The sequence below is a fragment of the Eurosta solidaginis genome, chromosome 3, assembly GCF_040869045.1.
Source record: "Eurosta solidaginis isolate ZX-2024a chromosome 3, ASM4086904v1, whole genome shotgun sequence".
NCBI lineage: Eukaryota > Metazoa > Arthropoda > Insecta > Diptera > Tephritidae > Eurosta > Eurosta solidaginis.
Genome location: NC_090321.1, coordinates 270,873,712 through 270,889,846, shown reverse-complemented (window position 1 = coordinate 270,889,846; position 16,135 = coordinate 270,873,712). Strand labels below are relative to the sequence as shown.

Here is a 16,135-nt window from a genome sequence, read left to right as displayed (position 1 = left end):
AATTCTACCTGCTGTGTCTTGTGGCTTAAAAAAAAACAACACAAGCAATTTTACGATCTGCAATTGTGTCACAGTGATACCTTCATTTTTTAAAACGGTTGAATAAAAAACCCACACAACTATGTTTACGACATGCAAATGCATCACAGTGATGCCTTGGTTTTAAAAGGGGGTTGTAAAAACGCTAATTTCCAATAATTTTTTTTAATTTCTTTTCTATTACTAAGTCAAATTCATTTTTTCATTTACATATGTTCTGACTAAATAAATTTCTGAAGAGAAAAATAAAATCCAAAAAGAAAAAACATGGGCATTTCAAAGTGGGATTTTTCAAAATTTGCCCCTACGACCCAAAGGGGGGGGGGACATCAGAATTCGTTTTAGAGGTATGGTTCCTTCGGCAAAGTTTCTTATTTTGATCCCTAGAATATGATTTTCACAGAGCAATGGGCGATTTTTTTGCCTCCCCACAAATCGACCCGGCCTAATATAGATAATATTTGTAAAATTGATTTTATCACAAGTGGGCGGTGCCACGCCCATTTAATTTTTTTTTTTCAAATTTATATCATGAGTCTCAATATCAGTCCACACGTAAAATTTTAACATTCTAGGTGTATTATTTACTAAATAATCAGTTTTTTGGTGTTTTCCTAAATTTTATATATATCAAAAGTGGGCGTGGTTATCATCCGATTTTGCTCATTTCATCCATTCTGGGTCCAGATACGCTCGTGTACCAAATTTGGTGAAGATATCTCAATATTTACTCAAGTTATCGTGTTAACGGACAGACGGACGGACGGACCGACATGGCTCAATCAAATTTTTTTCGATACTGATGATTTTGATATATGGAAGTCTATATCTATCTCGATTCCTTTATACCTGTACAACCAACCGTTATCCAATCAAAGTTAATATACTCTGTGTGCAAAACACGCTGAGTATAAAAATGCTCATGTGCAAGTCAAGTCGTAAAATCCAAATACCGACAAGCGAAGCGCATTGATTTACGATCGAATGAAATGATAAACGCACGACTTCGACTACAATTATTTATGTATCTAAGCTTTGTTGTACATTTGCTGTTGTTTTTGTTGCTGATAAACATCTTGATAAATAGCATTTTCTTTTCTTGCAAAAGTGTTACGCTTTTCGTACGCTGCACAGGGGTTGTAAACATAATGTGTTCTATTCAAAAAAAACAGGCAACAACTTTATGGGGTACTTCGTTCTTTTGTGAAAATTGTTACACTTTTATCCTGCATAAAATGACGGTGTCTGGCAGTGTACCCCTGCCAAACCAGCTGATCGTGACAATTTATTTTCGTAACATCACAATATTTTACCGAATAAAATTGAAATGAAGGCAATAATTGCTAATGAATTTTTGATTTTTGCGCTTGTGAGAATCAGCTGATAGCAGTTGACACTTTTCAAGGGTAGGAGTAACTCTATTAAGGTTTTACCATTTATTTAGGTAACAATTTTTTTTTTTTTCAGAAAAAAAAAACGCTATAAGTCGCCGATATTCGAATGTAAATTTTTTGCGCCGAAATTACATCGCATCGGATTTAACTATGTTTAAACTAGTAAAAATGCTCCTTTTTTATGGTATTGTATTTGTGGTCGCCCATCCATGCAGAAACCTCTAGACTTGTTTGACTTTTTGTTCTGTATTTTGCGCAAATTCGCGGTCTAGTTGTGAACAGCACTAGTCCTGACTCTGAGGGACGAAGTTGGGCCCTGTAGTAGTACTGGCCCTGCCCCGTAGACCAAAATACAATGAGTACCTTCTGTCCTGTGTCGGTATATTCGTGCTCTGACTCTGCAGAAGGCGCAACGTATCCTCCAACTTCATTACGCATTAAGTAAGGATACTTTTACTTTTGGCATCGTGGGGATCTGCGCTCTATCCACTCCCTCAATCCGTGTGTTTGTGTCTTGCCTTTGGAGGTTTGGCACAACCACCGCAAGCTCGCCTTATTTTCGCACGCTATCATCTTTGACAAAGGCTTACGTTGTTCTTCCTGCACCATCTTGACCACTAAGCTAATAAGCTCTATTTCTATATGCATCCAACTTTCGGTATTCATATGTCCGTAAGGATTGCTAGGATCAACTGGCATCAAAGTCAGTGATTGCTTCGCCGAACCACTCATCCTCTCGGCAACAGCCGAAGACTTAGTGTTACCTGCCTCTCTACGAGAAACTCGGTGTTTTAGCGTTATATTCCTTTGGTTTATCTCCTACTTGCACTATCTGCACTCCCTACTCGACTTCTTCCATATAGGAACAACGTGATCATGTTCGTACACAATCAAAACACCAGTTACAAAGTAGCATAACCCCCATGTCTGTTGTTTCGATGCTATTCACTGTGCTACATTAGCTGTCTATGTAGAAATAATACTATACTGGTCCAGATGTTTTTTGAATCCGCTATATCTAACGTTTGAAGTATCTTTTCTTAACTCCTTTCGTGGCACTTAAGGTTCGGTGCCCTGAGTCGACTGCTGACCTCCTCAACTGATTCAGAGATAAAACGCCACTGACTACTATCTCTACTAACCTATATGTACTTAGCTAGTTTTTTTTATCTATGTATAATTGAAATTCTTACATATATTTATTGTATCTGTTTGTATTTGCTTTAATCAACAAACAGTCTCGTTTTATTTATTCACTTTTTATACTCTGCTGTACTTGTACACAGGGTATTATAACTTTGATTGGATAATGGTTGGTTGTACAGGTATAAAGGAAACGAGATAGATATAGACTTCCATATATCAAAATCATCAGTATCGAAAAAAATTTGATTAAGCTCCATTCGTCCTTTCTTCCGTTCGTCTGTTCGACTGTCCGTCCGCTAACACGATAACTTTATCAAATATTGAGATATCTTCACCAAATTCGGTATACGGGCTTATCAGGACTCAGAATAGAGTGACATTGAAAATCAGACGATAACCACGCCCACTTTTTCGATATCGAAAATTTAGAAAAATGAAAAAATGAGATAATTCAAAAACGAACACCGCTAAGCTAATGGAATTTGTTAGGTGGATTTGTTTTATGACGCAAAACATAAATTTTGGAATATGGGCGCGGCGCCATCCACATTTAGAAGAAGACAATTCGAAAGTTTAACAAGCCGTAAATCAAAAGCCGTTAAAGATATTACATTGAAATTTGGCAGAGGCACTATTCTTGCCAAATTATATAAACTAAGTGAATCTAATCAAAAATGGTTAAAGACCACGCCCAATTTTCTGTAAAGATCTAACCTTAACAAAGTTTGCAATAACTCTATGGTAATTAAATACATTGGACTGATATTCTACCTCAGTTGTGGTATGCTTGAGCTAAGAACAAAACTTAAAAAAGTTTTGAAAATGGGCGTGACACGCCTCTTTTTAAAACGCTTGTATTAGCTTCACTTGTATGTATGCTTGTTTGTAACTCTCTAGGCTAGGCGCGTAAAGGAGAGTTAGACCCATCTAGCAGCAATTATTGAAGACTCGCGGCAGTGGTTAAAAAACTCGCTACAAAACGATTTGTGCTTAATAGCGGAGACACGAACCTCTGCGCTACGGTGCTATCAACATCAAATATTTACGTGGGTTGTAGATACTAAAACGGCACCATAATACCCTAATCCGAACGAGATTTGGCATACATTTTTTTTTTTTGATATTTTTACATGCACGAGTTCATTAGTGGTAGCCTCTGTATCCTTTTTGCTTCTTTTGAACGAAAATGAGTTCAGAATAGAACCATGTGCATATGTATTATTGCGCAGCCTATATTACCCACACAAAAAGCAAACAACAAGAGCGTTTCAAACGCACAGCTGGGTATGTAATGTTCTGTTTAACCCGAACTTAGGCTTTCTTACTTGTCTTTGGTTAGCTCTTAGGCTCCATCATATTAGAGCCGCTAATCTAGTATTAACAGCTTCGCGGAACTACATATCACACCTGCTAGAATATGAAAGAAGTTAAATAAATAATGCCACTTTTTATGAAATTAGCTGTCTTTTTAATTACCTATGCATATATTTCATAATAAAAAGTTCATAAAACTTTGTTTACTGATGCCTTCATGGCGCCTTAGCAAACAATTCGTTTTCATTATAATGAAGTGTGGTTAGGTGGTTTTTGTACCGCTTTCGAAACCGATATATATGATAATATGTATATAGGAAGTGCATTTGTTATTATCAGACGGTAACTTTTTTCATAGAAGGTAAAAGAAGAATTTCAGAAATATGTAGAGTAGGGCGGGTCGATTTGTGGGGAGGCAAAAAATCGCCCATTGCTCTATGAAAATCATATTCTAGGGATCAAAATAAGAAATTTTGCCGAAGGAACCATACCTCTAAAACGAATTCTGATGTCCCCCCCAGGTAGGGGTAAATTTTGAAAAATCCCACTTTGACCCATTTAGAGTGCTCCAATCGAGTCAAAATGTATGACCGACCCCCACTAACTTTGGGGGCCCGACCCACCGATGCCAGTGGCACACCCCCTGGAACCCCCCTGGGGGTAAAGTGAATTTAGAGGTTCCTTCGGCAAAGTTTCCTATTTTGATCCCTAGAATACGATTTTCGCAGAGCAATGAGCGATTTTTAAATCGACCCGCCCTAATGTAGAGCATTGGATAGCGCTAACATTAAAAATTTACTAATTTTGATTTTAGACTTCAATGCTGCGCGACCTCTTGCTCTTGATTGACGCTTACCGATCTGGATCACCCGTTTTGCTGCAGCTAGGCAGCTTCTCACGCCATCTCAATCCCTTGTCACAACACAAGTACAATTTAAGGCTGAAAAGAACCCATAGAACCACCTACTAAGACTGCTCCCGTGGATCCCCCATCTGGGACCAGGGCATAGAAAGCAAAGACATTTCGCAATAAGTTGAGAACCATAAAAAGTATAACTTTTTAATGAGACCCTCCAAAGAAGATGTGTTTCTCTCCCACACGTCACGATGCTTCTGCATCGATTTAAACTTCGTCTTATAATTAGCGGCCATAAAGTTCCATCTTTATATATAATAAAACGAATAAATTGTAGAGGAATAATTGTCAACCTCATTTACCTGAGGGGAATTCTGTTACAAATATGAATGTATCATACACATATTAACAGGCGAGGCTCTGTCGACCCCAAGTTCCGCATGGATGGTGGGATGACTAGAAGGTTAAATGTGGTCATATAAATCCGTCCCGAGATGGTCGGCCTAGTACCTTAATGGTGCTTTGTTACGGGAACATACCGGATCTATATCCGGCAAAGGACCATCAACATCGATAACGAAGCCTACGATGATTTTTTAGAATTCAAGAATTTAGTTTTTGGTTTATAAAAAATGTCAAAAGCTGCCTTGGTCGTTCTAACAATCTGAGGACAAGTCACTTCGCCAATGCAGTGAAAAATTTATGAATGTACTCGTATAATGCATATGCTTCCTCCTCTGAGGAGGGAATAGGATGACTAAGAAGTTTCAACGTGTTTATATCAAAGCGTGCTCGATATGGTCGTATTAGTGCCTTAATGGTGCTAGTTTCCTGTATGTACCTGACTAATATCCAACAAAGGACTAACATCGATAAAACTGCCTGAATCCTACGGGGAGTGCCTTTATCCCTACAAGAAGTGGAAGATATGCCGTGTAACTATAGCTCAAGCTCTCATCTCTCCCTATCTGCTACAACCACGAATACATCCATGCATGTTGCCGACTTCATTGATGCCCAACTGATCGATAACGAAGGAATTTCATTCAATTAATTTCTTATTTAAATCTCAGCAGCCAAGTTGTGCACAAAAATGTACTTACTTTCGAAAAACAAAAGCAAAGAAAGAAAATTACAAAAATAAACGAAAATAACAAAAAGGAAACATTGCTTACAAATGAATGACAAAATTGTATCTGTTACCCTTATTATTTGTTGTTGTTACTCTCCTGAATTATCGTTGCAATTTCCTTTGACTTTGCATGTTATTTTATTATCGATGCCACACACTGTGCCCCCAACTCTCTGCATTTCGTTGCACATCTTCGCTGCGGCACATAGCCTTAAATCACGCACTTGGCCCTTTTCTGAGAATTACCAACCCAAAGAACCAATTGTGAACCGTTGCATGGCTTGATTATGTTGGCCTGCATCCGTTGCCACAATTACCATTGCAGTCGGACGTTGCGTTCCTTTTCGCTTCTTCGCTTCACTTGTTTCTTCAGTAGTTTGTAAGTTTTGTTGTTGTTGCTTGCTTAGTAGTTGTGTCTGGACGACAAGTCAACGACGATAAGCATCTTTGGCGTGCAGTCAATGAGTGGCCAGCAGCAGCAACAGCAAACAAGCAAAAGAATGTTAGCCAACGTGTTCGCTTTCAACTTCATCTTCTTCACCTTTGGTCCGTGTCCGTGTGGCATGTTGGGTTCTTTTCTTTCCGACGCTGTTGGCATTGCCGTGTCTTACCCTTTGAGTTTGTTTGTTTTTGTTGTACTTTTTTTTTTCGTTGCCAACATTATTCGGTAATTATGGCGCTTCTTAGCTGGCGCTAGTGTTTTTTACTGATGTTTTCATTTCGTTAGTGCGGAGGAATATCTTTGACGTTCCTTTATTGGTCGAACACGTTGCATTCGTGTACGATGATACAGTTTTGCACATAAAATAAGCAGCAACCCAAACTCAACTCTGTTGTTTTCGTCTCCAAAAATCTGGTATTCGTCTCATATAGCGGAGTTCACAGGACATAATGCGGCATAATAATTGATCGACTCTGTGTGGCTGAGGTTGGTGGGCCGGCTCGTGTTCCTTTAAATGAAAATGCCGTATAACACCGGCAGTCTTACGGCGTTGCTCCCTTATTTGCCAAGAAGGCAGAATTGTCAGCTGAGATGTTCTGGTTTGTGGCAATTCAGCAGGAACTGCTTACCCAGCATCATTTCATTACTTTTATATTGAAAGCTTTGGTTGCAGTGTTCTGGCAAGCAGGCGACCACCATGCAACCCTTATTGCCACAGCTATTGATTGAAGCACACGTGGATATGTTCAACTTGTACCAAGTTCCTTCACTCCCCCTTCTTCGAGCGTATGTCATCCCTGAGCTCGACTCCCTAGATAGAATATTACTATTAACCGAGCCGGAAAAATTCTATCCCTTATACTTCTCAACAACAATCCCCCAATTCTGATCATCTTCACCCAAAGACATCGAGTATCATTCAATTTCGAGCTTCTTCAGTCAATGGCACCAAGCTATCATTCTTCACAAGGGCAAAATACCTGGAAATCTAACATTGGAAGTTGAATAGAGCACTAATCGTCCACTACATAAGCAAGGCTATAGTTAGAAACTATGGCTCCAAACAAAGCGTATGATGTATGAAGAGGAAGAGCCATTCACAGTCATATAATGGGGGTCAGAAGTAGTCTACCTTTTGTTCGAATCGGTGAAGCTCCCCTCTAGAAGGCATTGGGAAGGGTGGCAGAGTATCAAAAGTAAGCGGTTTCGGCTCCGAATGGCTAAAGTATCATTATACATGCGTCTCCTAAATACAGCTGATAACTCTTAAACAGCGGTACTAGGAAAAGAAAGAACGTGAGAGTTCCTGTTAAAAAACCCTTTAAGTAGTGGCAAGGTATTTGTTTACCCAGCGAGCAACTTATGTCCTCTTAGAGCGCCGATATGAAATAGCCAATTCAGTGAGCGTTACTGTCGTTTGGATACCTGGCCAGTCCATCGCAGGATATTATACTTACAGCTATCAAAAGACCTAAAAACAATGAAATATAATTACCATACACCATTGATGCTTTGATAAAAAAATGTTAGACCTGCAAAAATACATGCGCGGACTATAACAAAAAGAGAATAAAGAGCTTGTTTGGATCACTTAACACATTTGACATAAACCAATTGGCCTCACTAATTAAGTCCGGCATCTCCAGCGGCTAACACAGCTACCAACCAACCTACCATCGAAATAATTATCAACAGCTGGATCTGATTCGACGTATTGTTATAACAGAGGCATATTTGGCTGACTAGCTGCTTTTTCAGATTTAGAAATCAAGGTCATCAGACCGATTCCAATCGTTGGCTGATTAACTTTCTGGCCACTTGCCTTAGTAGAGTGGGTAGTGTGCTTGTCTGTCATACCAATGGTCTGAAGTTCAAATGTCGGCGAAAGAAACATCAAAATACTACGAGAGTATTTCCACTATAAGAAGCCTCACTGGAAAAATTTAACCGACTTAAAGGATACTGTGCAGAGTCGTTATGAGCTCTGTAGATCCAGATAATTCATATTAAAAATTTAAATCAAGTTACGTGGCATTCAGCAGCACTCTGCTGCTATTTCTAAACTCGATATTGTACCCTCATACGGATAAAAGTCCAAGCTGACCCTTGGCAGAGCAACAATGGAATGATGTTGACTACATCTATAGCACACAGCACGCTCCAGCACCAGCGCCACTGCCATGCAGGTGGTCTAATATAGCGGTCTTCTGATCTTTCACTACCTCTAATCCTACTCCACTTTCATTTCCAACCTCTTACATTTTTCCATTCAACATTCATGGGTTTTTAAATTCTTCTTTCTTTAATTTGGTTGATGTACTTTTCAAGAATGGTCAGTCTAAAAGAGCCAACCATCAGGCTATCATTCATATATATATATATATATATATATATGTATATAAAGTTAAATACCTTAAAAAATTGTATATTAGTGAGGTTTGAACTTGTTAGTGATGTAGATAACCGATGAACGGGTCGAAGCACCGGTTTCATCCGTCTTATTTTTGAAAAAGGAATATCACAGCTGCAACTCATTGTAAAATCATTGAATTGATTTCTTTAGTCGCATGCGGAAAACAACAGCATCTGCCGAAGAACCCGTTCCTTAAAAAAACTTATTCCCCCGTTTTCATGAACACGAGCATTTCATCTGCTTTCAATAGCGATGGTTAGGCTAGGTGAGGCAGTTTCTATACCCTGGCTTAAAATGTAGCGATAATTATACCGAGCCGAGGCAAAACGTGTTCCAAGTCATAATTCATTTTAGTAAACATCCAAGTTAGGTCATGTTGGTAACTCCGTGCTAACTCATCCTGCCAAAATCGCTGCAATTCTGCACATGCGTAGGGATGGATGGGATATCCTCGATCACGGGGTATTGCTAGAATTCATAATATAGGTGGAGCCTAAACCCTCTGATGCACGGATGAGCTTTGTAGGATGTTTGTATTGTGCTATGTCCTATACGATTTTGTGAAAAAATTGTTCTTCGCGCCATTATTGGAAACTTCTCTCGCATCTGATGCGTATAAGAAAGTAGTTTGGCATAGTTTTATGTCAAAAAGAGAAATCAATTGATTTATTTAATTTTTGCAGTCAAACTGTGGCGGGAAGCTGGTGAAGTAGCTATTTTGGTATTGGCAGAACTTGTAAAAGTTCGGAGAGGAAAGGGGTAATGTTTTTGTTTTACACACCATCAGCAAAGAGAGATAAAAATCGGTCGCAAATCAAATACTCTGCAGAACGATATACCGTCCAAAAGAGTTACAGCCCGAATACTTTCACTTGCGTCCTCTGCGGTTCGAAAACATTTTTATACGATTTTGAGCATGAAGTTGTCATTGGGAGTGACCAATTTCCACCATATGGAGACCATGGTCGCAGACAAGGGTTGAAGAATGGTCTTTAAGAAGACCTTCGTGGCAAACTTGTGATGGTTAAACTAAACATTCCCTTTCACAAGTCATTTTACTTGTCGTGTAAACGTCTTTACTTGCAGTTTGGGTTAATCCAGATAATTGAATGTGAACTTTGAGAATGTTGTATGAACTTTGTACATAGTTGAGTTTAGGATAGTTTTTAGGGTCTTTTTGGATAGCTTCAAGACTAATTTAAGATCATTTCGGAAAAATTCGGGGTTTGTTTCGAATAGTATTTTTGCTATTATATAAGGATAGTTGCAGGCTAATTTCGGAATTATCGTCGTTCCAATGAAAGACTAACCCGTTTCAATTTCCATGGAAGATTAGCACGATTTGTTGTATGCGTGGAAAACTAACACGTTTCGGTGTCTTGCGTGGAAGACTAACACGTATCGCCTTCTTGTGTGTGAGACTAACACGTTTCGGCTTCTTCGCTTTTTGCAAAGTTATGCATATTTGGGTTCAGAGATACCAAATGCTTTCGAACTGTCAATATTAAGAAAAGTACAAAAACAGACTTTGCGATGAAAACCGCATACGAAAGCAATCTGAAAAAAAAAAGACAGCTCCCCAAGGGACTTAATCTTGTGAATACGGATCAATACTAGAACGACTCATAGTGATGCAGATAATAGTAATAAAAATAAAATGACCATTACTAGAGTCTTCCCTAGTTTAGCTTCCTTTTTGGGGCAATTGTCACTAGTTTTCTAAAGTTTTCATGATTTCATGTTTTTTTTTTAATTTTTGTTCAACTTTCCTATCAATAATTTAAATTTTTGCGTGTTTTCCGCTTAGAGAAAAAAGTATCCAAGAATACCCCGCCTACTCTTCATATTTTAAGAGAAACAATAGCCGCGTTTTTTTTGTACATGTATATGCAACTGCAAAACTCTTATCATCGCTTAGATAATGGTTTAGGAGACCCATCTAGCGGCAGACTTGCAGCTGTGGTAAATAACTCGCTACAAAATGGGTTGTTTTGACACCAGGAGACAATCACCACCGTTCGCCGGTATAACCTATAGCTGAATTGGTTGCGATGTATAATGGAATCACAATTTTCGGATACAGAAGTGGAGAGATAAAATTAAGAGACACATTTCAGTCGCAATTGAGTATAATCGCGGGTTCGAATCGAGCTCAAGGCCTAACAATAATTTTTTTTATCATTATTATTGTTATGATAAATTTTTTCTTAATTGAAAAAATTTTTAAATTAGAACAGAAGAAAGAAAAAATTTAGACAACTGCCAAAGCTCGTTGTATAGATCCATTTCGGGAACTGCTAAATTCCTTCATCGGCAACGTTTAGGCGCCGCTGCTATTGAGTATAATGCAATACTGAAATTTAAAAATTAAATGCACGGTGCGATAAGCTCCGAAGAAGCTTCTCTTCCAATTAACTTCGTGCTCCTTTTTAGTTTTCCCTGCAAATTGGCGGGACGAGACCTACATGTTTTACAAGCCAACCTAATAAAACCGCACTGCGTTTTTTTAGCGCACGCAAACAACCGGCATTTTTGGCCCTAACCCAAATAATTATGCGTTGCGACAATGTAAAGCATGTGTGCAAACGTCAAATCTAAATGTCACGCAGAACAAAAATTGGAAATCGAGTTAGGTTTTCACGCAGCAAATTCAATTTGGGTTGCTCTCATACAAGTTGTATGTGCATGAGACATTTTTGACAGAAAATTACTTGCCTGCGTTTATATTAGGTTGGCTTTGTTATGGCGATTCCTAACGGCATCTACCCTGAGAAGCTTTTCATTTCAGAAATACAATCGGAATGTTTGCCAAATTACTGCCGAGGGAGACCCCAATAAAAAAATGTTGTTTCTAATTGGAAAAAGTTGTTTTTATAAATTTTTGATGAAACTTAGCCCGGGAGTTGGACCCGGGACCCTCGGTGTGTTAGGCGGAGCATGTTACCATCACACCACGGTGGCCGCAAAGTTAGATACTTAGCAGTGCACATAAAGTTTAAGTGCATATGTATATACATGTAAATAAAATAATAAAAAAAAATTTTTAAGTTAAACGGTTTTAGTGAAAACAATACTTACATGAAATAATAATAATACGCTTTTATTTAATTGTCGATCAACGCCCTAGATTGATAAGGAGTGTGATGACTAGTACCTAGGACCTACCTAATTATTTTCTAGCTTTTCGTATTATTATTATTTCATGCAAGTATTGTTTTCAATAAAACCGTTTAACTTAAAAAATTTTTTTTTAATTATTTTATTTTCAAGTTTTTAGTCTTTATTTAATTGCCTATTATTTCTCATTCTATTTCGTTCATTTAGTGACTCATTATTACAAGGACTCTTTCCTGACAATTTGTTACAACCTAAGTCCTCAATACACAATCCTTCCAAAGACTTTACTCGACTCTGCGCCACGTATGCTTGTCCCTCCTCCAACTCCAAAATATTTTGATGTCACTTCTACAGGACTGTATGTAATATTTCTTCCAAATATGAGACGAATCGGACATCATAGGTCGCTTTCTATTCATGTATGTATTATGTGTTCCAAATATGGACCAAATCAAATCGGACCACAAATACGATTTTTGTGAATATCTCGATCCTTGCGCCACCTAGCGGCGATTTTTTTGATAGGTCGCTTTCTATTCTGCATGTATTATGTGTTCCAAGCAAGAGCCAAGTCGGACCACAAATACGATTTTTGTGAATATCTCGATCCTTGCGCCACCTAGCGGCGATTTTTTTTCATAGGTCGCGTTTTATTCTTGCATGTATTATGTGTTCCAAATATGAGCCACATCGGACCACAAATGCGAATTTTGCGAATATCTCGATCCTAGCGCCACCTAGCGGCGATGTTTTTTCTTATTATTGCATTGTCATCGGGTTCTGAACTATATTCCAAGTTTCAAGCTTGTAGCTTATCGGGAAGTTACTTAAATTTAAATTACAAGATTCGTTGACAACGGCCGTGCGGCCGTGCATGCGGCCTGCCTGTCAACTCAAGCTAAATAAAACCGTTTAAAAACAGCTAATTTTTTCAACATTATCCAGTCAAAGATAAGCATAGATTTGTCAAACTGGACAGTTCTTCAAACATCCGAAACCACTCGTCTCTAGCGTACTCGACTTTGCATCTTTTGTGTTGTACACTAAATATGTTAGCGCCATTTACAACAACAACTATAATACAATGCGGCTTCGTCTCTTATTTGCAGCACTTAAAGAACAATCAACAAAATCCAAACATAAAATCATATCCACACAAACGTTCATATAAAAACATTCAAAAATTAACTACTTGTAAAACAAACAATATGTACAAGTACAATAATGAGCTCGAATAACCCAAAAACGACGACGAACTTGTCGGACAATTAAAGTACCTGCCCTCACGTATATTGATTTAATGTTAGCATTTGTACAATGGAAATTCTTTCAACTACCTAATTTTTGTTTTAAGTCGTGTTCTTTTTGGCTGCTGTTAAGGATCTGACTCAATTGTTTTCTTGTTATTGTAGTTGTACCTATTTTATTTGCTCGTACTTGTTTGTATTTAGGTACTTGCAACTTGTTTGTTGATGAAGCATTTCCGCTTATTCACTTAACCTTAAATGTGGTGATAAGGTGTTTTTCAAAATCTTTTAAGACGCCCTTTCTTAGAGGCTGTTTTTCTTTTAAAAGAATTGCAATCGGAATTTTTGCAGGTATGTTAGGTATAGAATGCATATACTTAGTACTTACATATATCTCTAGGAAGTGCGATAGCTATAAATATAATGGTAATTGGTATTGACTGATAAATATTTAAAGTGCCTTCTCGAAGCTAACTAATATAAGAATTATCAGCAACTTCTTTGTGGAACTTCCGCAGCAACTTATTTCAGTGAACTGATCAATTAAAACACTGAACTTTAACTAACAGCTGCGAGCCGCCTAATTAAAGGCCTAATAAAATGCTGTCAGTCCTGAACATAAATCCACACAAAATGAGTGGACAGCCTCTAGCAAGGTTGTCCTGTCGAAAGGAGATATCCAGCCCTTGCGCTCATATGCTTCAAAGACATTTTAGGGTATGCCGTCTTCACTTTCAAAATCAATAAACCGTCGATAGTGGCGATATTGTAAAATTTGCTTCGCTCCAGCCAGAAGGTGCGATCACTCTCAAATTGTCATCGATGTTCTCTAACGGATATTCCAGTTAGATTGGGCGATATCAAGAGAGGGCGAGAGGTGCACATGATCGACCAAGCGAGAAAGGCGTGGACACAAGCAAGGGACTGCAAAGTGTCCCAGATCATGTGTAGGTCTTATAATGTTAGACTAACAAAGTTACTCTTGTCATTAAAAATAGAACACTGTAGACTCATAACGGGTATTCTGACTGCACACTGCCTTCTGGCGTCACATGCCTTTATGTTAGGCTTGGTCAGTGATAGGAGATGTAGGAAGTGATAGGAGACGTAGTTGGAGGAGAAAACGATGGATTACATTTTGGGCTCATAACCTGCGCTTGGCAGTCTAAGACTCCAGCTATAAGGAGTGGCACGGCTATCAGATCTAGAAGTAGCAAGATGCATAGGTCATAGGAAGCTTCTAGTAATTGCCAGAAGAACGGAGTTGTTTTGTTACATAGGTCCTGGTTTTTGATAGAGTTATTCAGTTTGTAGTTCAGTTTTTATTTATTTTATTCAGTTTGGTCTTTAAACAAACTTATGGTAACACTGCAGATTCATTCAGCCTATGTGAGCTTCTTTATCTTTGCGCCAAGTTCTGCTATCGAAGGACTGAGGAATCTGTTACGGCTATGAACTTAAGGTGTAATTGGGGCTACATGCTCGCCGAAATGAAGGTCAATAGCGAACGACACGCCTACTATTTTTAAGTGTCTGACGTAGCATAATACCATCGACGTGGATGTCCAATAACTCCGCAATTTGCCACGTCCACGTCGTGAATAAGGTCGCCAAGGACTTGGTCGATGATAGTGCCACGTTATGTGAGGCGAAAATACTGGAAGGACTAGGTAATATTTGTTAATTTTAAAGCAAGTGTCATCATTGGAAAGGCTAGGTTCTGCCATCGGCGAAGGAAACAATGCTAACTACTTCTGGTGTGGAAGGGGCTACGAGATGTAGAAATTAAACATATACGGGCATAGGACACTATCCTTTGAAAGCCCTTGTTTTTTTTTCTTATTGGTTCCTAAATTGAATCGATGTCATTCGACCACTCAATTAGTTTATTGTCCATCTTTTTAGACTAGATGGAAGAGTGTACCCTTCTATATTTTAGAGAAACGTGCTGTGGCTGACTGCGTCAAAAGCTCTTGGCCAAGATGGTGTTTAGCAAACCTCTGATTTTGCATTACGGAAGAAGAAGGGGAAATAAAAGCTCAAAATGTCCAAAGTGTCCACAATGTCATCGATATTTTCCTTAACTGGTGCTTAGTCCCCTATCTTTGTTTTACAAGCATGTAGCCTTTTGTGTTGTACTCTATATAATTCGCAAAAGCTAAATTTACGACTCTATTCCAGGCAATTTACAATCGTGTTCCAATGAAGGTGAGGAAGTACCACTTCAGGACCTGATAAAATGGAATTCAAAGTGCTTTAAATGTGCCTGCAAGGTGAGTTGTACTAAAGAAATAATATACAAATAACTTTTCTTCTGAAAATTTTGGGTGGGCTTGATATTCGTCGGTGGAAAATAATTTCTTTGTCAAAAGTGAAGAGTAAAAAAAAAATTATCTCGAAATGGTTCTGAATTGAGCGCGAAATATTCTCGAATTAATACTGGAAACAATACATATATGTTTAATCCGGCGATAGTCTCGAAATAATCCCAAATGATTCTGAAGTTGTCCAAAAGTTATCCCAAAATGATTCCGAAACTATAATGAAAGAGTGCCGACATTATCCTGAATTAATTCCGAATCGATTCCGAAGTGGTCGAAAATTAAAACTTCCCATTCGAAAAATTCCAGACTAGAGCCATCTCAAAAGAGATCCGTACGATATATAGGGCGTTAGGAACTAATTCCAAAAAGGCTCCGAAAATAGTCCCTGCAAAATCTCAAAGCTGCATGATCTACACCAGAAATAAATTTTAACGGTAACTCCAAAGGGAGAGGGGTAGCAGCGCCAAAATTTCTTAGACCTCGATCTTGTTATCGCCGAGTCACCGGCTTCTTATTGGTTTATTATCGATGGGAATATATATCGGTATCTATTTCATAAAAAACCGATGATTCATCGATAACAAATGGATAAGACGCTGATAACTATGTCCTAAAACTCTGATAGTAAATCGATAACTTTTCGGTAACACATCTAGCATATAGATCTTCGCAAAAAATCGATAAATTTTCGTTAGCAAATGCATCACATGC

The 16,135-nt window shown here is 38.3% G+C and overlaps 1 protein-coding gene across 8 annotated transcripts in view; it reads left to right on the top strand.

Annotated features, from left to right (window-relative positions):
* The window catches only part of cv-2 (crossveinless 2), a 278,727-nt gene that overhangs the window by 202,516 nt on the left and 60,076 nt on the right, over positions 1-16,135 (top strand). For all 8 annotated transcript variants that reach the window (XM_067776468.1, XM_067776469.1, XM_067776472.1 and 5 more), the window contains one exon: positions 15,282-15,373. In XM_067776468.1, coding sequence (XP_067632569.1) covers positions 15,282-15,373 — 92 coding nt within the window. The remainder of the gene's footprint in view (positions 1-15,281; positions 15,374-16,135) is intronic.